This window comes from Chelonia mydas, chromosome 8 (genome assembly GCF_015237465.2).
Source record: "Chelonia mydas isolate rCheMyd1 chromosome 8, rCheMyd1.pri.v2, whole genome shotgun sequence".
NCBI classification, from domain to species: Eukaryota; Metazoa; Chordata; order Testudines; family Cheloniidae; genus Chelonia; species Chelonia mydas.
Window position 1 is genome coordinate 72373674 of NC_057854.1, and position 25024 is coordinate 72398697.

The following is a 25024-nucleotide window of genomic DNA, read 5'->3' on the forward strand; positions in this document are numbered from 1 at the left end:
CTGCTGGGGGAATTCTGCACCAAATAATTAAAAATTCTGTGCACATTTTAAAATTCTACAAAATTCTGCAAATTATATTTGTCAAAATAACTCTATATAACACACCAGTTTCAATTATTTTGGTAATTTATTCAAAAATACTTGTCAGCAAATGTCTGTAACAATACAGATACAGACAAAAATTCCCCCAGGAGTAGAGAGTTAAAGAAACCCATATGACAGCCCCGTCCCTGTTTCTCTGCCCCCTCACTATCAGAGCCCAGCCGGGGGGCCAGACACTCTCATCCCCTCCCACCCAGAGCCCAGCCGTCCCCCTGCCCAGACCAGACATTCACATCCCCTACTCCCCAGAGGCCAACTGTGGCCCCCCCGCCCCCAGCCCAGACATTCAAACCCTCTACCCCGCAGAGCCCAAGGATCCAGAGGGAGAAACAGTCTGATGCTGGGTACCGGGCTTGCACAGAGTTTCTTGCGCAGTTCCACCACCTCCTTCCTTTAGTGCGTGCTGGGAACTGCAGCTGCTAGGAACACTCCAGTTCCCTCCCCCATCCCCGGCCTTATCTTCTGTTTGTGAGCTGGGCTCTGCCAGGTCAAGCGGACCCTAGTGGCAGCCAACATCTCTGCATCCCTTTTGGGGGGGGGTGGGGGGGGGTGCAAACAACATTCATTTCTGTATTGCACAGTGGTGCAAAATTCCCCCAGGAGTAATTCTGTGTGTACACCAAATGTGGGAAGATACAGTCCTGAAACATAAACCCTTGTATCAGAGGCCCGGTATGAGGCCTAAGGCCTGAACTAAATGAATGGTCAAGACTTTGCTAACAAAGCAAAGTCAAGCTGTGAGCCAGAGGCAGGCCCTGCTCACAGAAGCTGGCAACGAAAGGGCTGATGTTGCAAAAATATACATACCTAAAAGGTACTGGACACTAGAGATACCAGAACATTCCGATACTTGCACATTCCACACACATAACAAGTAACAGGCTGACCCATCCTAAAGACAGGGGCAAAAGGGTAATATGATGGATAGAGTTATTTTGTTCAAACCAACATGTACAAGGTGAGAGGCGGCACCTTGCTACGTAGAGAGGTTGCACCTCAATACGTCAGGAATGATATGTAACTTGTTTGTTATAAGAATGCATCCCTGAGGCAGTGTCTCTGTACAGCCTAGGGGGCGATGGAGTGTCCCGCCACTGACTGAGCTGTGTCCATTGTCAGGGGGCACATATTCACAGTATGTCCTGTAAAGTCTGCTGGAAACTATTACTGTGCTTTGTTTGACAATAAACCTGGCCAGGTGCCTTCGTACCTTATCGGAGTCTGTGGTCATTGGGCATTCTCTCGGGGTCTGCTGTGCCAGTGATCTGCAGAGCTGGGGCAGCACACAGAGGGAACACATGCACGCAGCTGACTGTTATCAACATTGAATAGAGCAGAGCACCACACTGGTGACGTCTGACAACACCAAGTGTCTCAGTTTCAGGGCAATTGCACCTGTATTCCCCCCCTGTAGTCCACTAAGGGCACCTGCTTTAGACTTCCAACTCCCAGTCTTCTCATGTGTGGAGACCTACGTTTCACTCCCTTTTGACTGGAAATTTTAATGCTGCACAGTTCCCTGATTTACACTGTGATATCCCTAGCAAGCCAGTCTGCCTAAACAGGCCAGTGGCTTGGCTTTTTCTCCAAAGCTTTCTCCAAAAGCTTGGCTTTTTCTCCAAAGACTATGACCAACTATATCCACAGTTATAAGTTAAACAAAGATCCTTCTAAGCAAGCACATTTATTCTCAAGGTAAAAGCATTAAACATATAAAAATATTATCTTGTTTTAGTATATACTGCATACGATATGTTAAACAATATTAAAACAACCTACACACATGCTAAAAAGCTTACCAGAGGTCAATTCAACTCCAACCTATGGCTCTGGTAGGTTTTTAGTCCTTCAAAACCCACAAGTGGGGTTTCCCTGTGGTTACAAGTTCATCTCTCTTAGATCTAGAACTAGGACCTGGGCTGGGCAGATCAGCCATTTCTTTATATAGCTTGGGCTGTTGACCTTGGCCCTCTGTAACAGGTAATCAGCAGACAATCATCCTTTTCTAAGGGCACATCATCAAAAGACTAGGTTTTTGCATAACCAGAACTGGGTAATTTGCATTAACCTCCGCCGAGAGATTCCCCAGTAAAATCCTCTTAACACTTATTGTCCCAAAGGTTCTAACTTGTTTGGCACATTTTCAGTATAGTATTCTGAACTCTTAGGTCTTACATCTATCACATCTCCCTTCTAAAGAGGTTACATACAATCCTAGCCCACAATAATACATAAACTTAACACAATATTGTCTTTTAAGCATATTGCAGGAAATTGCTCTGTTGCACCATGCACTGCAGATTCTTTGTAAATGAATTTCTAACAGTTTTTATTAAACAACTATACATAAATCAAAAATAAATCTGATTAGAACAACAAAGAAACATCTTAAAGTTAAACAGTGTAGTGGATTGGGGGGGGGAGGGGGATGGGGATGTCTCCATTTCATAGGCAACTATACTTCTTGCCTCTGCCTCTTCTCATTCTTCTCCCTTCTGGTATTATCATTAGCCGGGATGGGCAGAGATGGTGTTCCTAACCTTTGTTTGCCAGAAGTTGTGAACGGGTGACAGCGGATGGATCACTTGATCACTGTTCTGTTCCTTCCCTCTGGGGCACTTGGCATTGGCCACTGTCGAAAGACAGGATACTGGGCTAGATGGACCTTTGGAATGGGTTACCATGGGAGGTGGTAGATCTCCATCCTTAGAGGTTTTTAAGGCCCAGCTTGACAAAGCCCTGGCTAGGATGATTTAGTTGGGGATTGGTCCTGCTTTGAGGAGGGGATTGGACAAGATGACCTCCTGAGGTCTCTTCCAACCCTAATATTCTATGACCCAGTAGGGCTGTTCTTATGTTGCGTGTTGGGGCCCAAAGTTATTAGGGGTGTTTGATGATTCAAAGAGTTGGGCTCCCACGTGCAATTGTCCTCGATGCCCTGAGCTGGAACCAGGGAAAGAAAGGGAGCATGGCTGTCGGGGTACAGTGGGAAACATCTTTTGTGCAGATTTTGTCTGGGTCCTGATTGAGGGCACTAGATTGACAGTGGGCCAACAGACAGTATGCACTCCAGCAGAGCATTCTGCTTCCATACTGCCTCCAGGAGTTGCCTCTGCTTGTCCCTCTTTAATTACAGTGTCTTTGGCCAGTGCAACTCTCTTCTTTTTCCCTCTCTGACCGCAAAAACAATCTCCAGCTCTCCATTGCTTTCATTTGGGAGAACGGGGGGGAAAGGAAGTCTGCAATGAGATTGCCAAACATGTCATCCTGTGTTCTCCGTTTCTTCCCCCTCAGGTTAGCCAGCTGCTCAGCTACTGATAAAAGCCCTGTCCTGGAGGTCTAGCCATTGCAGATGCCATGGCAGGGGGAGTATGGAAAAAAAAACAAGTGGAAGTCAAATCCTAGTGAGGTAAATAGAAAGGAGCATAAACACTGCCAAATTAAATGTAAAAATGTAATAAGAAAAGCCAAAAAGGAGTTTGAAGAACAGCTAGCCAAAAACTCAGAAGGTAATAACAAAACGTTTTTTTAAGTAAATCAGAAGCAGGTAGCTTCCTAAACAACCAGTGGGGCCACTGGACAATCAAGATATAAAAGGAGCACTTAACGACGATAAAGTCATTGCAGAGAAACTAAATTAATTCTGTGCTTCAGTCTTCACAGCTGAGGATGTTACGGAGATTCCCAAACCTGAGCCATCTTTTGTAGGTGACAAATTTGAGGAATTGTCACAGATTGAAGTGTCACTAGAGGAAGTCTTGGAATTCATTGAGAAACTTAACAGTAACAAGTCACCGGGACCTGATGGCATTCATTCAAAAGTTCTGAAAGAACTCAAATGTGAAATTGCGGAACTACTAACTATGGTTTGTAACCTGTTCTTTAAATCAGGTACTGTACCCAATGACTGGTAGATAGCTAATGTAACGGCAATATTTAAGAAGGGCTCTAGAGGTGATCCTGGCAATTACAGACTGGTAAGTCTAACGTCCGTACCAGACAAATTAGTTGAAACAATAGTAAAGAATAAAATTGTCAGACACATAGAAGAACATAAATTGTTGCACAAAAGTCAACATGGTTTCTGTAAAGGGAGATCATGACTTACTAATCTATTAGAGTTCTTTTGGGGGGGGGGAGGTCAACAAACGTGGACAAGGGGGATCCAGCGGACATAGTGTACTTAGATTTCCAGAAAGCCTTTGACAAGGTCCCTCACTAAAGGCTCTTACATAAATTAAGTTGTCATGGGATAAGAGGGAAGCTCCTTTCATGGATTAAGAACTGTTTAAAAAGACAGGGAACAAAGGGCAGGAATAAATGGTAAATTTTCAGAATGGAGAGAGGTAATTAGTGGTGTTCCCCAAGGGTCAGTGCTAGGACTAATCGTATTCACCTTATTCATAAACAATCTGGAGAAAGGGGTAAACAGTGAGGTGGCAAACTTTGCAGATGATACTAAACTGCTCAAGATAGTTAAGACCAAAGCAGACTGTGAAGAACTTTAAAAAGATCTCACAAAACTAAGTGATTGGGCAACAAAACAGGAAATGAAATTTAATGCTGATAAATGCAAAGTAATGCACATTGGAAAAAATAACCCCAACTATACATACAATATGATGGGGGTTAATTTAGCTACAACTAATCAGGAGAAAGATCTTGGAGTCATCTTTTTGACTGCCTCTGCACACTGCGTGGACATCTTCAGAGAACTCTGAAGACGTCCACGCAGTGTGCAGCGGCAGTCAAAAAAGCAAACGGGATGTTAGGAATTATTAAAAAAAGGGAAAGAATAAGACGGAGAATATCTTATTGCCCTGATATAAATCCATGGTACACCCACATCTTGAATACTGTGTACAGATGTGGTCCCCTCATCTCAAAAAAGATACAGTGGCATTAGAAAAGGTTCAGAAAAGGGCAACTAAAATAATTAGGGGATTGGAACGGGTCCCATATGAGGGGAGATTAAAGAGGCTAGGACTTTTCAGCTTGGAAAAGAGGAGACTAAGGGGGGATATAATAGAGGTATATAAAAACATGAGTGGTGTGGAGAAAGTGAATAAGGAAAAGTTATTTACTTGTTCTCATAATATAAGAAGTAGGGGCCACCAAATGAAATTAATGGGTAGCAGGTTTAAAACAAATAAAAGGAACTTCTTCTTCACTCAGTGCACAGTCAACCTGTGGAATGCCTTGCCTGAGGAGGTTGTGAAGGCTAGGACTATAACAGGGTTTAAAAGAGAACTGGATAAATTCACAGAGGTTAAGTCCATTAATGGCGATTAGCCAGGATGGGCAAGGAATGGTGTCCCTAGCCTCTGTTTGTGAGAGGGTGGAGATGGATGGCAGGAGAGAGATCACTTGACCATTACCTGTTAGGTTCACTCCCTCTGGGTCACCTGGCATTGGTCATTGTTGGTAGACCGGATACTGGGCTGGATGGACCTTTGGTTTGATCCAGTATGGCCATTCTTATGTTCTTAAGTGGTTACTGTTTCCCAGAGGCAATAATATATTTTTAACATGCATTTCTGATTTCCCTCCCTGAGATAGATAAATGGGTATGTGCTCTTTATGGCATGGGCTTGTAGACAGTTGATGGTCATAGCTAAGGCTCCATGTTTGTCATGGCAGGAAAAAAGTCAGAGTGATTTGTCTGTTTGCCTGTGTCTTTTTTTGTGTCTGTGACCAACCCTGCAGCAGCAGTTCCTGTGGCTCCTGTCTCAAAGAGCTAGGTCCAGCTCCCCTGTCTGCGTGTTGTGACCTAGAGCACCAGCTCACACGCCACTCAAGTTAGACCCAGCTGACCCTCCGTCATGACAGGGGGAACATGGGCAAACATGACCAGTGTTACAAGCCCGCATGCCAGGTCTCAAGACCTGGAGCCGCTGTTGCAGGGTGAGTGCAGGGCAGCACGCCTAGTCTGTGAGACATAGGAGCCACTGCTATGGGGTGAGTGCAAACCGGACTTGCTCTCCAGCCCCCTGCCCCCTCCGCTCTGCACAGGGCAAGGATTAGGGCTGCAGTGCCAGAAGAGGAGGGTACCGCTGCGGGAGGTCAGTACCTTTAGATAGTGCAAGGAGGGCGGCATTTTTAAATAAAAAAAATCAAGGAGCAGTCACAGGAAATGTAATAATCAGGAGGGGGGAAGGGGGGCGGAGAGAGAGAAGAGGAGGGCAGAGTCCACAACCTCCTTGGGTTCAGTAGTGGTCTAACTATGTAAAATCCTGTCCACCTCCTCAAAAAATGGATAGGTTATATATCCACGGCCAGACAGTTTCCTACCATCCCTGGTTTTAATGTAAGTTCTCATGAGCTGTTTGCTCTTTATCTGGCACTGGAAGGCATCCTGGTTGTGACTCTTCTTGAACAGCTGACTAGCAACGTCCATGAACCCATCTTTATTATGGTGGCTGGGCCCAAGAGCTTCCTGCACTGTCGCTTCTCCCCAGATGACGATGAAATCTAGGGTCTCAGAGCAGCTCTAAGCAAATGCTCAAGGCATGTTGTAAAGGGTGCTAGAGGAATATTGAGCAAATAAGCCAATCCTGGGACTGAGCCAGCTTTTAAACGGGGGAGGGGCCATCTGGACAGTTTGGCCCCAGAGCAGGGGAGGACTCACAGATAAACACACAGTTCAGTCATCCATATCTCCAATGCAGTGTGGATAGCTGCTGGAGGATTATCAAAGTAGCGTGCGGAAGCAATTCGTGCACATAAACAATAGATTGCACTAGCTCAATTTGCATCAAGTGCTCAATTTGCATTAGTACTCATTGAATGAGAATTCCGAAGTTCACAATAAATGCAGAGTTAGAGCGCTCCAAGGAGTTGTGTTACATTTATGCAGATATTTCCAGATCAGACCAACTCAAGTTAGTGTGGATTAAACCCCCATGTAGACAAGCACAAAGTTTAAACTAATTGTAAAACTCTCTAACACTGCTAATCAATAGGTATTGCATTTTCTTTTAAACTATACCCATATTTTACTATTAAAAAGTAACATCAGTAGCACTTATTTCCAAAGAGCATTCACTGGAGACAATTATGTATTTCATATGTAAGCTAGAAACCAAAAGTAGCACACAATTCTGGGGCTTTGTACTAAGTACTGTATTATCTACATTTGTACAAAGCCAATCAACCATCAGCACTCAATAAGTAAAATATATTTCTTTTGCTGTATTTTTACTCAACCAAGTTTTACTACACACACACAAAAAGAGGAACAATTCTCATTACCTGAAACATTAGAATCAATATCAAGTTTCTTTAAGAGATTTTATTTCAAGCTCTGAACATTTTTTTGCTTTTCCAGGCTTCTTTTTCTATGTGGTATGCTGATCACAGGGTAATCAGAGAGCATAAGTATTGTAATCAGATAATACATTACCTTTCAACTAAGAGGACCTGGCTCCAAGTGTGTTTTAGGTCAACAGTAGAGTATATATTGCTTTTCACCTGAACTACAGCAGGTGTTTGAAAGTGATCATATGATGTATTTGTAATATGAACAAAGTCCATTTGTAAGGAAGCTTTTACAGTGATGTAAGAACACTGGGATCTAAAGGAGACCAATCTATTTATTTTATTATATAGCACCCGGAAATAGTAGGTAGTTCACAGAAGCTACATAGCTGCTCTGCTGAGTTTACAATTCAATTAGTTTCCAAGCACTATATTTCTTAAATAACTTTAGAAACAATCAAATTAGTAGCTATTACATTTTTTAAAAATGTTAAAAGAAAGTTACAGTTGCAAAGTCAAACACTCAAAAAAATAGGAAATGACTGAACTAAGGTTGCCTGTACAATCTTAATTTGGTCTCCTGACGTTTTATGCGTTAGGATATAGTCTTTAATTACATGATCACATACTACTGTATAGGGAACCTTAATTTTGGTATTTTCTTAACTTCTGAGTGTTTCACTTTTCAACCATAACATTTTCTTAATGCCTTTTTTGGATTTCCCTAAACCTTTAGGAAAGCAAACGGAAAAAACAGAAATTCCATCATGGAACCATGCTTATCCCCTACCTTATGTGTCGTCAGCAGGGTCGGGACCTTCAAGTCTACAGAACAGACCTTTGCCACTTGAGCTAAAAAACCCATAGCACTAGTAAATTGTTCTCCTTGAAGTGGTTGGGCCATCTAGAGGAAAAGTCAAGTTTTGCCAGTAAATTTCACAGCTATTTGCTAGAGATAACAAAGGAATGTTAGGCTCAGAAATCCTGGGTCAAGTCCAGGTTTTTGAAGGGAATGTGCTCAATGGTTATAGAACAGGGATCGGCAACCTTTGCACGCGACCCAACAGGGTAAGCGCCCTGGCAGGCCGTGCCAGTTTGTTTAGCCTACAGCATCTGCAGGTTTGGCCGATCGCAGCTCCCACTGGCCACGGTTCGCTGCTCCAGGCCAATGGGGGCTCTGGGAATTGGTGCGGGCCTAGGGATGCGCTGGCTGTCGCTTCCCGCAGCCCCCATTGGCCTGGAGCAGTGAACCGCGGCCAGTGGTGGCTGCGATCGGCCGAACCTCAGGACCCGGCAGGCAAACAAGCCGGCCCGGCCCACCGGGGGGCTTACCCTGGCGGGCCGCGTGGCAAAGGTTGCCTAGCGCTGTTATAAAACATTCTGCCCCTATACTCTAGCAGCCTATCCCTATTCTACCCCTCTGCTCCTATACTATCCCTTTCCATGCTCCAGTCCATGTCCCCTTCTTCTCATATTGCTTCCAGGCAGCTTCTGTGCCTCCCCCCTTTGCATTCCACGTAGGCACCTTTCTCCTTTTCCACACTACCCGAGCACCAGTATGGAGTCTCCTTGATTTCAGTTCTCATTGCCTGTGCTACAGTGCCATTGAACACCCAGGAGGAGCAAATGTAGGAAAAGTCCTGCTTGGCTCTTGTAACTCTGGTATGTAGTATGCTTAGTCCTGTTGGCATGTAGGACCTGTGTGGAGATGGAATATGGTCAGTACAGAGGGAATCTTTGGAAAATTTAGCTGCTGGCCTCCAAAACTCTAGTGATAATTTGATTTGCATAAAGAGTTGTAAAGTGGCCAAATTCGGCCAGATTTCATGGGAACAGCGAAAGGTATATCCCTGACAATAGGGCAACCCCTTATCAAATGTTACATTCCTGCTCCAAAACATGAAGGCTCTAGAGCGCCTCAATAACTGTCAACATTTTTAACATTGTTTTCCCTATGTATTTTCCCCAACCTCATTCCCAGAAGCAGTTGAACCATTTTAGCTGAAACTTTCCACAAAAATTCATTTTGAAGCAGACACCCAACTTGAAAAATTTCAGCCCATTTTAAATTTTACAAAGATATAAGCAACTCAAAACAGTCTTATAATGGAAAATGTTAGGCAACCTTAACTAGAGTGTCACTACCAGTTCTACCCCCAGATGTGACTGACTTAAAAGGAGGGTGACACCAGTGCATCCAAAAATAGCACTTAGCCCAGTGTTTTAATCTCAAAAAGTAAAATATTCAGGGATGAATTGCTTCTTGTATGGCAAATTATTTAAGGATACAATAATTATATTACATTGGAATTCACAGGTCTTTAAACACCAAAGAATTTTACTCTTCCAGTACCACCTTGAATTAATCTGAAATATGTCTAGAAAGCCAATTAAAAGTTAACAGTTACCCATTAGAATGTTTTGACCAGGGACCACTACCAAATCAAAAATATTTTACATTTTTTGTTACATTACAAATCACATGGTGTTTGGGCCCAGTAACTACTTCTAACCACAAGCGGAAGAATAAAGTGAAACCACAAGAAGGTTGCTTATGACCAGCTTACTTATTCCCTGTCTCTACCTGAAGGTCCTTGGTCACTCTGTCAAGGGCATATTTTTCCCACTGATGGTAATTTACATAGAGAGCTCTTAGATCTTGCAAAATTGTATCCCTCCATCTTCTTTTTGGTTGGACACATCCCAAGAGATGTGCTATGAATGACAAAATATATGCTGGAACTTCCTGCCCTATTGAAGTCAATGTAAGTTTTCCCATTGACTTCCGGGGGGCAGAATTTCACCCAGGATGTGTTTGTATGCAATCAGATATTATAATTATACCATACCAAAACAGATCTCTGCCTAGACACAATAAAGTTAGTATGTACTAAGTATACTAGGTATATGGTAGGTATATGGATTGAGAATTATCTCCACTGGTTATATATATCTATCAATATTTTCATGTACTTTATGGTTCACACAATTGTTATTTCAGTATCAATTATTTACTTGATTACACTAATAGCCATTTCAAAATTCAGACTTCTTTGTGACAAAGTACTAAAAGATTAAACTTGCTTATTGAGCTCTGGTGATATGGGGCAAGGACTGAGGCAGGTTTTCATTCTTGGTTGTCCAATCTTTCTTTTTAATTTATTTCAATGGCTGCCAGTGGAGAATAGAACCCCATGCTTTTAAAAGCTAAAACAGATTTTAAGTCAGTCCCTTTAACAGAAGCAACGATTTTCAGCTGTTAGACACTGACCACAATTATTGGAATAATTTTTGTTCACATCAACAAATCTTAATTGATGTACTTGGGGGGGAAAAAAAAACAAAACAAAACCACATTTCAGCATGATGTAATCTCTCAAATAGGACTAGTTTCTATGTATCACATGTGTCTACATTTAAAATTCTAACAGAAGCCACAACTTCACTTATATTTTTATGCAGCTCTGGAAGTAAACTAAGCAAGTCTAGTCCACTCCGGATAAACAAAAATCATGTCTGAGAGGATAATACTGACTGAAAAACAGGACAATTTATTGTGAAACATTCCACTATACGGATATTTCAGTCAGAGGTTTTAATATAGAATACTAACAGAGTAGTTCCAGTAAAAAAATGTTTTGTACCACTTCTTTTTAATAACTTCTGCACGGTTTGGTTAGGAGAATGCATCACAATGCAAAAGAACATATGCTCCTAAATGATACTACACTTTTAAGTTTTATAACATCATTCATTAGTTTTGTGGATCTTCTAAACAAAATGTTGAGACGCATTCAACTGGAAGGTAGTAATTGACCTTTCCCCTACTAAGATACGCAATATATGATTATTACACTACTTAAGGAACTTTTATGTTACTACAGGACTTGAGTCATACTTTACCTTGCCCTTAATCCCAAAGGCATCAAACAAGCAGGTGAAAGTTGACAGAGAAGAAACATTTTTGCAACTGCCTTGCATAAAGCAAAATTAGGATAGGTACTATGACACTTTGTGCAAGATACATGTGTTCTGGCTCTCCGAACAAGCAACTCCTTGATTTACTTAAGAAAATGGTTTTCTAACCTTTATTTTATATGATTTGATTCCTAAATTAGGGCTTACAATACCTACATCATCCTTCATGATACTCCTCAAACAAAAGGATTTCAAAGTCCAGAAATTTTTAAAGGTGAAATTCACTTTTCCCTGCACTCAAGCAATATTATCAACACTGACAGAGAAGCTACATAGAGGAAAGAATTCCACCCACAAAAAAGACCAATTTATAAGGTGGAATAGAGGCCAAAACTCTTCCACACCCCTTAGTCAGTTACCCAGCTACTAGATCCATAGTTCTAGTCCGTTACCCCTTCTAGACAGATCTGTTCAGGACCAGCAAGAAGCCCCCAGCACATCCACTCTGTCCCCCCACCCCCAAAAACACATACACCTTGTGTAATAGCCCCACAGGATTTAAATGGTGCAACACACTTTGAAAGAATTTTTCGAGTATTGCACAAGAGCTTACTATTGATTATTATTTATAGTTTAATAACTCAGAGGCCATACAAAAAAATCTGGTAAAATGATCCTGCCCCAAGTCATTTACAATCTAAATTAATGACAAGATGCAATAGGTGAATGAAACTGACAGACTGCAAGCAGGGCAAGGCAACAGTAATAAAAGTGTGCTTTCATGTAGCCTAATGGTGCATACAGTGTAACTCATCATTTGCCTAGCTTTTGACTGGTAACATTCTGAAAGCTACATGGCTGAAGTAAGTAAGTCTGGAGGACAGGGAAGTGGATGAATGGATTTTTGGTGGAAGATTATATCAGGTAAAAGGATCATCATGGAAAAAAAGCACACATACTTGTGGGATAATTGGCTGTGTCAAGGTTCCTTCCCCACTCTGAACTCTAGGGTACAGATGTGGGGACCTCCATTAAAGACCTCCTAAGCCTATTCTTACCAGCTTAGGTTACAAACTTCCCCAAGGTACAAACTTTGCCTTCTCCTTGAACCGTATGTTGCCACCACCAAGCGTTTTAAACAAAGAACAAGGAAAGAGCCCACTTGGAGATGTCTTCCCCCCAAAATATCCCCCCCAGCCTACACCCCCTTTCCTGGCAAGGCTTGATAAGAATCCTCACCAATTTCTACAGGTGAACACAGACCCAAACCCTTGGATCTTAAGAACAATGAAAAAACCAATCAGGTTCTTAAAAGAAGAATTTTAATTAAAGAAAAAGGTAAAAGAATCACCTCTGTAAAATTAGGATGGTAAATACCTTACAGGGTAATCAGATTCAAAACAGAGAATCCCACTAGGCAAAACCTTAAGTTACAAAAATATACACTCCATCCAGCACAGCTTATTTTACCAACCATTAAACAAAAGGAAATCCAACACATTTCTAGCTAGATTACTTACTAACTTAACAGGAGTCGTAAGGCTGCATTCCTGATCTGTTCCCGACAAAAGCATCACACAGACAGATCAACCCTTTGTTCCCCCCCCAATCCAGATTTGAAAGTATCTTGTCCTCTCATTGGTTATTTTGGGTCAGGTGCCAGCTAGGTTACCTTAGCTTCTTAACCCTTTACAGGTGAAAGGGTTTTGCCTCTGGCCAGGAGAGATTTTATAGCACTGTATACAGAAAGGTGGTTATCCTTCCCTTATATTTATGACACACCCCCCAAATCACAGATAGGGTGAAACACTGGATGTGATTTCTTCCTGGAGCTCTAGGGGAAAACAGAGTTAATAAGACACAGGCATCTCTAAATATACTACTAACTGTATAAAGACTAACAATATTTAGTAGTATAATTAGAGATTATAGTTAGTTGATTCTGGGAAACTTTTATGGGAGAGTGCATCAGCCACTTTGTTAGAAGCTCCTGAGATGTGCTGTATGTCAAAATCAAAATCTTGGAGAGAGAAACTCCACCGAATAAGTTTTTTGTTATTTCCCTTGGCGGTATAAAGCCACTGTAGCGCAGCATGGTCAGTTTGCAGGTAGAAGCGCCATCCTCAAACGTATGGGCGTAGCTTTTCCAGAGCGTAGACAATGGTGTAACATTCCTTTTCACTGATTGACCAGTGGCGCTCTCTCTCAGACAGCTTCTTGCTGAGAAACACAACAGGATGGAACTCTTGATTTGGTCCTTCCTGCATTAAGACTGCTCCCACACCACGCTCGGACGCATCTGTGGTTACTAGGAACGGTTTGTCAAAATCTGGGGCCCTTAGCACAGGGTCAGACATGAGTGTTGCTTTAAGCTGGTTAAAGGCCTTCTGAAACTCTTCAGTCCACTGAACTGCATTTGGCTGTTTCTTTTTGGTTAGGTCTGTCAGTGGGGCGGCGATTTGGCTGTATTGCGGTATAAATCACCTGTAATATCCAGCCAAGCCTAAGAAGGATTGGATCTGTTTCTTTGACTTTGGGGCAGGCCCCTTTTGAATAGCATCCACTTTGGCCTGTAAGGGGTTGATAGTTCCTTGACCCACCTGGGGTCCAAGGTAAGTCACTCTGTTTAGGCCTATTTGACACTTCTTAGCCTTAACAGTTAGTCCTGCCTCCCTTATGTGCTCAAAGACTTTTTGTAGACGTTCCAGGTGTTCTGCCCAGGAATCCTAAAATATGGCCACATCGTCAAGGCAGGCGACTGCACATTCTCCTAATCCTGCTAGGAGACCATCTACAAGTCTTTGGAAGGTGGTGGGTGCATTCCGCATCCCGAAAAGGAGCACATCAAATTCATACAGCCTGACGTGTGGTGAATGCTGACCTTTCCTTGGCGGATTCATCTAGCGGTACCTGCCAGTACCCCTTGGTTAAGTCCAAGGTAGAGATGAACTGGGCCCGTCCCAGTTTCTCCAATAGTTCATCTGTGCGTGGCATTGGATAGTTGTCTGGGCGAGTTATAGCATTTAGCTTACGGTAGTCCATGCAAAAACCTATCTCCCCATCTGGTTTGGGAACTAGAACCACTGGAGATGCCCAGGCACTGCCACAGGGGTGGATTACACCCATCTGTAGCATCTCCTGGATCTCCCGTTCTATAGCAGTTTTAGCTTGAGGAGACACCCGGTAAGGGTGGGCTCTAATTGGGTGAGCATTACCTGTGCCAATGGAGTGGTATGCCCAGTCAGTCCTGGGATGGCTGAGAACGTCGGCGAGTAGCTAGTGCGCAGCTCCTTGATTTGCTGTCGCTGCATACGCCCAAGGGTATGAGGTTCACCTCTTCCATGCCACCATCGCTTTTCCCTTTGTAGTAGACACCTTCAGGCCACTCAGCGTCGTCTCCTCCCTGGGCTGTAAACTGACAAACCTTTAATTCTCTGGAATAAAAGGGCTTTAGAGAATTAATATGGTACACCTTAGGCTTTCGGTTGGAGGTGGGGAATGCCATGAGATAATTAACAGCTCCCAGATGCTCTTGGACCGTGAATGGCCCTTCCCAAGACGCTTCCATTTTATGGGCCTGGAGCACCTTTAAGGCCATGACCTGGTCCCCTACTTTGAAGGAACGCTCTCTGGCATGTTTATAAAACCAGGCTTTTTGCTCTTTTTGAGCATCTTTTAGGTTTTCTTTAGCAAGGGCTAAAGAGGTTCAGAGGATGATTTGTAGGTTGGTTACAAAGTCCAGAATGTTAGTTCCTGGAGAAGGTGTAAACCCCTCCCATTGCTGCTTCACCAACTGCAATGGCCCCTTAACCGCACGGCCATATACAAGTTCAAATGGTGAAAACTGGGATGGGGTACAGCTCTGTAGGCAAAGAACAACTGCTGCAACACTAGGTTCCAATCACTGGAGTGTTCACTTACAAATTTACATATCACGGCCCCCAGAGTTCCATTAAACTTCTCCACCATTTGTTTGATGATGGTAAGGGGTGGCAACCAAGTGATTCACCCCATTAGCTTTCCAAAGGCTTTCCATAGTTCCTGCCAAAAATTAGTTCCTGCATCTGTAAGGATGTTGGAGGGCCAACCTACCCTGGCAAAAATGTCTGCTAGTGCCTGGCACACACTTTTAGCCCTGGTGTTCCTTAGAGCTACTGCTTCCGGCCATCGGGTGGCAAAATCCATGAAAGTCAGTATGTACTGCTTTTCTCTGGGTCTCTTTTTTGGAAAAGGACCCAGAATATCCACAGCTACTTGCCAAAATGGAACCTCAATGATGGGGAGTGGCTGGAGAGGGGCTTTGACCTGGTCTTGGGGTTTTCCCACTCTTTGGCACACCTCACAAGACCGGACATAGGTAGAAACATCCTTGCCCATTCCCTCCCAGTGGAACGACTTTCCCAAATGGTCTTTGGTTCTGTTCACCCCAGCATGGCCACTAGGATGATCATGGGCTAAGCTTAAATAGCTTTACTCGGTACTTAGTTGGAACTACGAACTGTCTCTGAGGATGCCAGTCTTCCCTGGTGTCCACCAGAAAGAGTTTCCTTGTATAAAAGTCCTCTTTCTACAACAAACCTGGATTGATTAGAAGAGCTGAGAGGCGGTGAGTTGCTCCGTGCCGGTGTCCAAGCTCTCTGGAAGCTTTCATCAGCTTCCTGTTCTGTCTGGAACTGTTCCCTTGATGCTGGAGACATCAGTTCCTCATTGGATTGTGGACCTGGGCTTGGTCCCTCTGGAAGCGATGCAGGTGATGCGACTGTTTCCGTTGACTGTGAACCGCTCTCCGCTGGTGCACTATGTTGGGGTTCAGGCTCCAGCTGAGCCTCTCGTGTAGGGTTATCTGCTGCTGCCGGTGCAGGTTCGGTGGTGCCCTCTGGTGTTGGGGTTGCAAGTACTGGATTCAGTGCTGGCAATGGGTCTGGTTGTTCTGCTGGTTCCGGTTCTGAGACTGGCTCTGCCTGGGTCTCTGTGACTGGATCTACTACTGCTGTTGCAGACTTTGGCATGGGGTCCGATTCCATCGCCTCTGACCGGGTCCTAGTAGAAGCTTCCGTGTGTGTGGTGTGGTGAGGTGTGACAGCTTGCTTAGCCTGGCTGCGGGTGACCATTCCCACCCTCTTGGCTACCTTCACATGATTGGCCAAGTCTTCCCCCAACAGCATGGGGATGGGATAATCATCATAGACTGCAAAGTCCACGTTCCTGACCAGCCCTGTACTGGACAGGCAACTTGGCTGTAGGCAAATTGAAAGAGTTGGACTTGAAGGGTTGAATGGTTACTTGGATCTCTGGGTCGATTAAACTGGGGTCCACTAAGGAAGCATGGATAGCCGACACTTGTGGTCCAGTGTCCCTCCACGCTGTGACCTTCTTCCTGCCCACACTCACAGTTTCCCTCCACTCTGAGGGTATCTGGGAGGCATCTGGGCCTGAGGACCTCTGGTGTGATTCCGGTGCAATGAACTGTAATCTGTTGGGGGTTCTTGGGGCAGTTGGCTTTTACATGCCCCGGCTCATTACATTTAAAACATCGTCCGGCTGATGGGTCACTGGGGCGAGGTGGGTTGCTGGAGAACAGTGTGGCAGGACGATAAGGTGTCTGGAGTATTCCTTGGCTTGTAGTTGGGGACTTGGGCTGCCCCCGGTAGTAGGGTGTGGTCTGAGGGTGTCCCTTCTGGCATCTGCTCCAACTGCGACCAGGGTTGTTTCTCTCCTCCCTCCACCCCTTTTGTTCCGGTTTGCCCCGCGTCTCTGGCAGTCTGGGACTGCCCGTATTGATCAGCATAAGAAGCAAGACTTTCTGCGGAGTCTTTTTTTTTATCCCCTAAACACTGTTTTATATCCTCCTTGGACATATTCAAAAATTGCTCCTAAATCATCAAACCACACATTCCTTCAAAGCTAATTACACCCCTTCCTTTGACTCATTTATCTAACAGATCCTTCATCTGCCTGGTGAATCTTGCCCATATGCTCAAGGTTTAGCTGACCGCCATATTTGGGGTAGGGAAGGAATTTTCCTCCAGGGCAGACTGGAAGAGGCCCCGGTGGGTTTTTTGCCTTCCTCTGTAGCATGGGGCAGGGGTCACTTGCTGGAGGATTCTCTGCTCCTTGAAGTCTTTAAACCACGATTTGAGGACTTCAATAGCTCAAATATAGGTGAGGTTTTTCGAAGGAGTGGGTGGGTGAGATTCTGTGGCCTGCGTTGTGCAGGAGGTCAGACTAGATGATCATAATGGTCCCTTCTGACCTTAGTATCTATGAATCTGGTTTATATAAGCCACATTATTTAGTCCAGGTCCTCTCTTAAGGGCTCTAAATTTTACTCTATAAATTTCAGGTGTAACTGGAAATTGCTTTAAACCCAAATCCTTGAATTTATTATAGTCAGAAGCCTCATCAATAGGCATCTTACTGAATATGTCCAGAGCTCTTCCAGTCAATTTTGCGACCAATGTGGTCATCTTGTGTGCTTCAGGAATTTGACGGAGTGTGCACAGTCTCTCAAAGGTGAGAAAATATTCAGCAATATCACTGGATTCATCATACCGTGGACATAGTCGCTCCCATTTGTGGATTGTTGGGGAAGGATTGTTAGGGTCATTCAATATATTCTGCTGAGCCTTTGCCTTCTCCATCTCCAGTGCATGCTTCCTCTCTTTTTCCTTCTCCTTTTCTTTTGCCTCCATTTCTCTCCTGTGGGCAGCCTCCCTTTCTTTTTCTTTGGCTGCCATTTATTTTTCTTTTGCCTCCATTTCCATCTGTCTGAGTTCTACCAGTCTTTCATGTTCCTTTTGTTTTTCCTCAACCTCAAATCTGGCTAATTCCAACTTCTGTTGAACAGTGCAGTCTCTCATCCTAACCTCTCTGTTCTTAACTAACTTTACACCTGAGAATTAGAAAGAAAACAAAACAAGAAAAAAACTGGCTTGTACAATTTTGCTGTGCTGTAACCTGATACCCTCCCCCCCTTTTTTTTGTTGATAGCTGTTCTCAGCCTACAGAAAAATCCTTTTGTTATGCCTGCTGCTCTGTCCCGCAGGCAGAAAGACAGAATCTACAGCTGCAATCACCTTTTACAAAACCTTTTAAAATCCTGCTGTGCTTCTGGTTCAAAATGGTCTCTGGTTCAAAATGATCTCAAAATGATCCCACTGCTCTGCCACCAGGTCAAGGTTCCTTCCCCACTCTGAACTCTAGGGTACAGATGTGGGGACCTGCATGAAAGACCCCCTAAGCCTGTTCTTACCAACTTAGGTTAAAAACTTCCCCAAGGTACAAACTTTGCCTTCTCCTTGAACCATATGCTGCCACCACCAAGCGTTTTAAACAAAGAACAAGGAAAGAGCCCACTTGGAGACATCTTCCCCCAAAATATCCCCCCGAGTCCTACACCCCCTTTCCTGGGCAAGGCTTGATAAGAATCCTCACCAATTTCTACAGGTGAACACAGACCCAAACCCTTGGATCTTAAGAACAATGAAAAAAATCAATCAGGTTCTTAAAAGAAGAATTTTAATTAAAGAAAAGGTAAAAGAATCACCTCTGTAAAATCAGGATGGTAAATACCTTACAGGGTAATCAGATTCAAAACATAGAGAATCCCACTAGGCAAAACCTTAAGTTATAAAAAGACAAAAACAAATATACATTCCATCCAGCACAGCTTATTTTACCAGCCATTAAACAAAAGGAAATCCAACGCATTTCTAGCTAGATTACTTACTAACTTAACAGGAGTTGTAAGGCTGCATTCCTGATCTGTTCCCGACAAAAGCATCACACAGACAGACCAACCCTTTGTTCCCTCCCCTCCAGATTTGAAAGTATCTTGTCCTCTCATTGGTCATTTTGGGTCAGGTGCCAGCTAGGTTACCGTAGCTTCTTAACCCTTTACAGGTGAAAGGGTTTTGCCTCTGGCCAGGAGGGATTTTATAGCAGTGTATACAGAAAAGTGGTTATCCTTCCCTTTATATTTATGACAGGCTGGATATGTGATAAGACTGGAGATGATGGCACGAAAACATACTAGAACTACTAGATAGGGTCTAACTAAGCTGTAGAGAGCCTTAAAAGTACTGACAGGAGACATATATATATTGGATGCACTGGAGAAGAGGAAGCCAGTGGAGGAACACTGAGGAGAAGATGACATGACCAAAGTGACAAGCAATGAAAATTATTTTAGCAGAAGCATTTGCATTAGATTTGAGGATGGCAAGGTTGCATCAGTCAAAGGTGGGGAGAATGAAATTACAGCAATCAAGATACATTTGTAAGGGCCTTGAAAATATCTTTGGCAGTCTGGACACAGAAAGAGGGCCAAATTAGGTCAGGCAGTTTTAATTCAAATCACCTGTTTAGTTGGAAGTTCTCTTCTCCCCAGATATGTGTACACTCTCCACACCATTCTAATTCATCTTGTAATAACAGCATTTGGGCTCCTCTCTAAAGTATATAACTGATCATTAGGAACAGTATTTTTAGGGTTACACCTGGCAAAACCCAAGGCATCACACACAATGACACACTCCAAATGCAAGTCTCTTAAATTAAGGTTAAACTCCCACTTCTACATGTTCACTGATACCTATGAAAATAAATCTATTTGACACAGAGCTTCTTCTTACCACTTGCAGCAGAAGTATAATATATTTAGATAGGTACAGTATGAAAACCTAGGACTGTAGTACCTGAATACCTCTCCAATCTCACCACTTCCAGGTCCTCAAACAAAATCAGCACAGCAATATTATGCCTAACTTGTCCAAGCAAACGAAAGAAATAACTACAAAAATCCTATAAGACCCCAAACCCTTTAATTTTGAAACACAGGTTTGGCTCTTCACCTCAAATTACTTTGGCATATTTTGCTGAATTAAAAAAATAGCCTGAGAAATACCATTTTTACTGTCATTCTGATAAACTGACAACTTCCTACAATAGTTGGAGTCCTTTCTTACTGTTTCTGTCATTGTGCAACACACCATCATGAAGCAGTTTTCAGAACCTGCCCTATTGGTAGCTCTTCATATATACTGTATCAATTAATTTTTTAATATTGTGAAGCTTTTATGATCATTTGTATGAAAGACAATCATCAAAATAAAACTGAGTTATTGCTCAATCATTGCTAAATTCTTACTTAAATCTGCTATTTACACCTACTACAGTATATCTTGCTACAAACCATTTCATCTTCTAGGTTTCAGAGTAACAGCCGTGTTAGTCTGTATTCGCAAAAAGAAAAGGAGGACTTGTGGCACCTTAGAGACTAACCAATTTATTTGAGCATGAGCTTTCGTGAGCTACAGCTCACTTCATTGGATGCATACTGTGGAAATTGCAGAAGACATTATATACACAGACACCATGAAACAATACCTCCTCCCACCCCACTCTCCTGCTGGTAATAGCTTATCTAAAGTGATCATCAAGTTGGGCCATTTCCAGCACAAATCCAGGTTTTCTCACCCTCTGCCCCCCCACAGACAAACTCACTCTCTTGCTGGTAATAGCCCATCCAAAGTGACCACTGTCTTCACAATGTGTATGATAATCAAGGTGGGCCATTTCCTGCAGAAATCCAGGTTCTCTCACCCCCTCACCCCCCTCCAAAAACCACACACACAAACTCACTCTCCTGCTGGTAATAGCCTATCCAAAGTGACCACTCTCCTTACAACCTGCATGAAAATCAAAGTGGGCCATTTCCAGCACAAATCCAGGTTTTCTCACTCCCCCACCCCCATACACACACAAACTCACTCTCCTGCTGGTAATAGCTCATCCAAGGTGGGCCATTTCCAGCACAAATCCAGGTTTTCTCACCTCACCCCCCCCCCCCCACACACACACACAAACTCACTCTCCTGCTGGCAATAGCTCATCCAAACTGACCACTCTCCCCACACTGTGCATGACAATCAAGGTGGGCCACTTCCAGCATAAATCCAAGTTTAACCAGAACGTCGGGGGGGGGGGGGGGAGGAAAAAACAAGGGGAAATAGCCACTCCCAGTCTCTATTTAAGCCTAAATTAATAGTATCCAATTTGCAAATGAATTCCAATTCAGCAGTTTCTCGCTGGACTCTGGATTTGTCGTTTTTTTGTTGTAAGATAGCGACCTTCATGTCTCTGATTGCGTGACCAGAGAGATTGAAGTGTTCTCCGACTGGTTTATGAATGTTATAATTCTTGACATCTGATTTGTGTCCATTTATTCTTTTACGTAGAGACTGTCCAGTTTGACCAATGTACATGGCATTGCTGGCACATGATGGCATATATCACATTGGTGGATGTGCAGGTGAACGAGCCTCTGATAGTGTGGCTGATGTTATTAGGCCCTGTGATGGTGTCCTCTGAATAGATATGTGGGCACAGTTGGCAACGGGCTTTTTTGCAAGGATAGGTTCCTGGGTTAGTGGTTCTGAAGTGTGGTATGTGGTTGTTGGTGAGTATTCGCTTCAGGTTGGGGGGTTGTCTGTAGGCAAGGACTGGCCTGTCTCCCAAGATTTGTGAGAGACAACCCCCCAACCTGAGGCGAATACTCACCAACAACCACATACCACACAACAGAACCACTAACCCAGGAACCTATCCTTGCAACAAAGCCCGTTGCCAACTGTGCCCACATATCTATTCAGAGGACACCATCACAGGGCCTAATAACATCAGCCACACTATCAGAGGCCCGTTCACCTGCACATCCACCAATGTGATATATGCCATCATGTGCCAGCAATGCCATGTACATTGGTCAAACTGGACAGTCTCTACGTAAAAGAATAAATGGACACAAATCAGATGTCAAGAATTATAACATTCATAAACCAGTCGGAGAACACTTCAATCTCTCTGGTCACGCAATCAGAGACATGAAGGTCGCTATCTTACAACAAAAAAACGTCAAATCCAGAGTCCAGCGAGAAACTGCTGAATTGGAATTCATTTGCAAATTGGATACTATTAATTTAGGCTTAAATAGAGACTGGGAGTGGCTAAGTCATTATGCAAGGTAGCCTATTTCCCCTTGTTTTTTCCTCCCCCCCCCGCGAACGTTCTGGTTAAACTTGGATTTATGCTGGAAGTGGCCCACCTTGATTGTCATGCACAGTGTGGGGAGAGTGGTCAGTTTGGATGAGCTATTGCCAGCAGGAGAGTGAGTTTGTGTGTGTGTGTGGGGGGGGGGGGGGGGGGGGAGGTGAGAAAACCTGGATTTGTGCTGGAAATGGCCCACCTTGGATGAGCTATTACCAGCAGGAGAGTGAGTTTGTGTGTGTATGGGGGTGGGGGAGTGAGAAAACCTGGATTTGTGCTGGAAATGGCCCACTTTGATTTTCATGCAGGTTGTAAGGAGAGTGGTCACTTTGGATAGGCTATTACCAGCAGGAGAGTGAGTTTGTGTGTGTGGTTTTTGGAGGGGGGTGAGGGGGTGAGAGAACCTGGATTTCTGCAGGAAATGGCCCACCTTGATTATCATACACATTGTGAAGACAGTGGTCACTTTGGATGGGCTATTACCAGCAAGAGAGTGAGTTTGTCTGTGGGGGGGCAGAGGGTGAGAAAACCTGGATTTGTGCTGGAAATGGCCCAACTTGATGATCACTTTAGATAAGCTATTACCAGCAGGAGAGTGGGGTGGGAGGAGGTATTGTTTCATGGTGTCTGTGTATATAATGTCTTCTGCAATTTCCACAGTATGCATCCAATGAAGTGAGCTGTAGCTCACGAAAGCTCATGCTCAAATAAATTGGTTAGTCTCTAAGGTGCCACAAGTCCTCCTTTTCTTTCTTCATCTTCTAGATCCACCATCCTGATTTGTTTATGTTTATTCAACACTTTGAAGTTAAGTACTGTGTAGGTGTTAAGTATGTCATGTGTCTGTAATACATGTTCAATTACTCAGTCCAGCAAGAGTGACAGCAAAGGACAGGTTGAATTTAATATGCATTCCTAACATATCACACACCTTCTCCTACATTTCCCCAACAGGAAAAACTTCATAACACAACTCACTCTTCAATTACACAGATTAGCTAACACAATGACATATGAAAACAAATATACCAAAATTTCAACCTCATATGCTACAGAACTAGCGTTGCCAAGCCTCCAGGATTGTCCTGGAGTCTACAGGAATTAAAGATTAATCTTTAATTAAAGATAAAGTCGCGTGATGAAACCTCCAGGAATTCGTCCAACCAAACTTGGTAACCCTATACAGAACCTGATCTCCCTCTCCCTGAATTTCTTATTGATGGAACATACTTCACTATTATAACATACAGCATAGAACACAGGTACAGTATTCACAGCCCAATCACCGTTCTGTGCAACGGGGCCCATTATTTGTTAAGGATGGATATAATTTACCTTAACTCTCAAAGTTGTATGTCTGTGAATTCTCTCTCCAGCAGCACTTACCAGACTGAGGGAGAGTGAATGGTGAGGGAGAAAGCCAGCTTTGTCTGCCGAACAGAAGGGGGTTTCTTGGCAGAACATGTCATGCACAGGGGGGAGGAGATCACCCTCTGGCATTAAAGACAAATAAACCCCAGCATTCTCCTGGCCAGGCCTAGGGGTGGTGGGAGACTAGCAGGGCTCTCCACATCTTATTTCTGCCCTTCCTCTCTCTCTCATCCCGCAAACATCATTTACTCCTCCCCTTCTCAGTCCCTCAACCACCCCATCTGTCTCTCCTGCGCCCCCTTCTCGCCTCCATAAAAGCCACAACTACCCTTCCCCCCACTTCTCCACCCCCCCCCGCTCACCTCCCCCACCCCCCCGCCAGCCCAACCCCCTCTCTCCCCTCCCCCCACTCCGGGGACCGGCGCTGCCAGTCTGGGCCGCCCCTTACCCGTGTCTGGTGGCCGCTCTCCGGCGGTTGTTGAGCAGGCAGAGCAGGAGGCCGACGGCCGCGCCGGCCACGATGGAGTGACGCGCGGTCAGGTACTTGCTGTAGGCGGCCATAGAGCTAGCGCAGCGGCTGGGGGACTGACCCGAACCGAGCCCAGGCAAGGAGGCTGACGCAGGGAATGCCGGGAGCGGGGGGGCAGGGCAGAGGCCCCGCCCCCTCAGGCCGGCTCCAGTACTGCGGGCTCAGCCCCTCCTGTCACTCAGGCAGGCTCCGAGGGAAAGGCGGTGTGGGGTGGGCCCAGGCTGTCCTCGGCGCGCGTCCTGGGTTGCCGTTATGCAGCTGGCCTGGCCCCGCGGGGGGGCCCCGTCTGCCGTGCGGCAGCTCGGCCCCTGTGCCCTAGGCTGAGTGCCCCACGACTCATTCCCCTTTGCAGACACAGGGGACCACGAAGTGCTTCCCTGGCCCTGGCGGCTCCCAGAGAGACCCGTCACCTGCGGCTGGGGTGCGGCTGTTTGCAATAGATTCGGAGGATGGGAGTGTGCGAGTGAGGGGTTTCCAGTGCCATCTTGCTGGGCAAGTCCCTTCACCTCTGCTTCTGCACCTCACCCAATCCCTGCTCCTCCCTTAGCCTCTGCTTCTGCACCTTATCTCTGAGAAACTGAGTTCAGTGGACGCATTCATAAAGACAGAGTAGTTGCAAGAGCCTGGAACAGCACAGATGAGCCAGATTTTCACCCCTGCATTCACACCCTGCATACTATTGCAATAATCTTTGTACAAACTATGCCTTGTGAGGTATCATTTGAAAATTAATAGCTCGCTGGTCAATATTATCATGGTGACATATGTGCAGCTACATTATATGAACATAAACTGAAATTA

At 44.4% G+C, this 25024-nt stretch overlaps 1 protein-coding gene across 5 annotated transcripts in view; it reads right to left on the reverse strand.

The window, feature by feature from the left end:
- Positions 1 to 24445, reverse strand: part of ABCD3 (ATP binding cassette subfamily D member 3) — a 68984-nt gene extending 44539 nt beyond the window's left edge. The window contains exons 1-2 of one of the 5 annotated variants that reach the window (XM_037906534.2): positions 24143 to 24281; positions 8150 to 8263 (exon numbers count right to left, since the gene is read on the reverse strand). Coding sequence is in view for 3 of the 5 variants with exons in the window: in XM_037906532.2 (XP_037762460.1) it covers positions 24143 to 24255 (113 nt within the window). In the remaining 2 variants the exon portion in view is untranslated. Of the gene's footprint in view, positions 1 to 8149; positions 8264 to 19636; positions 19729 to 24142 lie in introns of those variants that run through there. The other 4 variants (XR_005226456.2, XM_037906532.2, XM_037906533.2 and 1 more) reach the window with 4 other exon arrangements.
- Between the last annotated feature and the right edge of the window lie 579 nt (positions 24446 to 25024).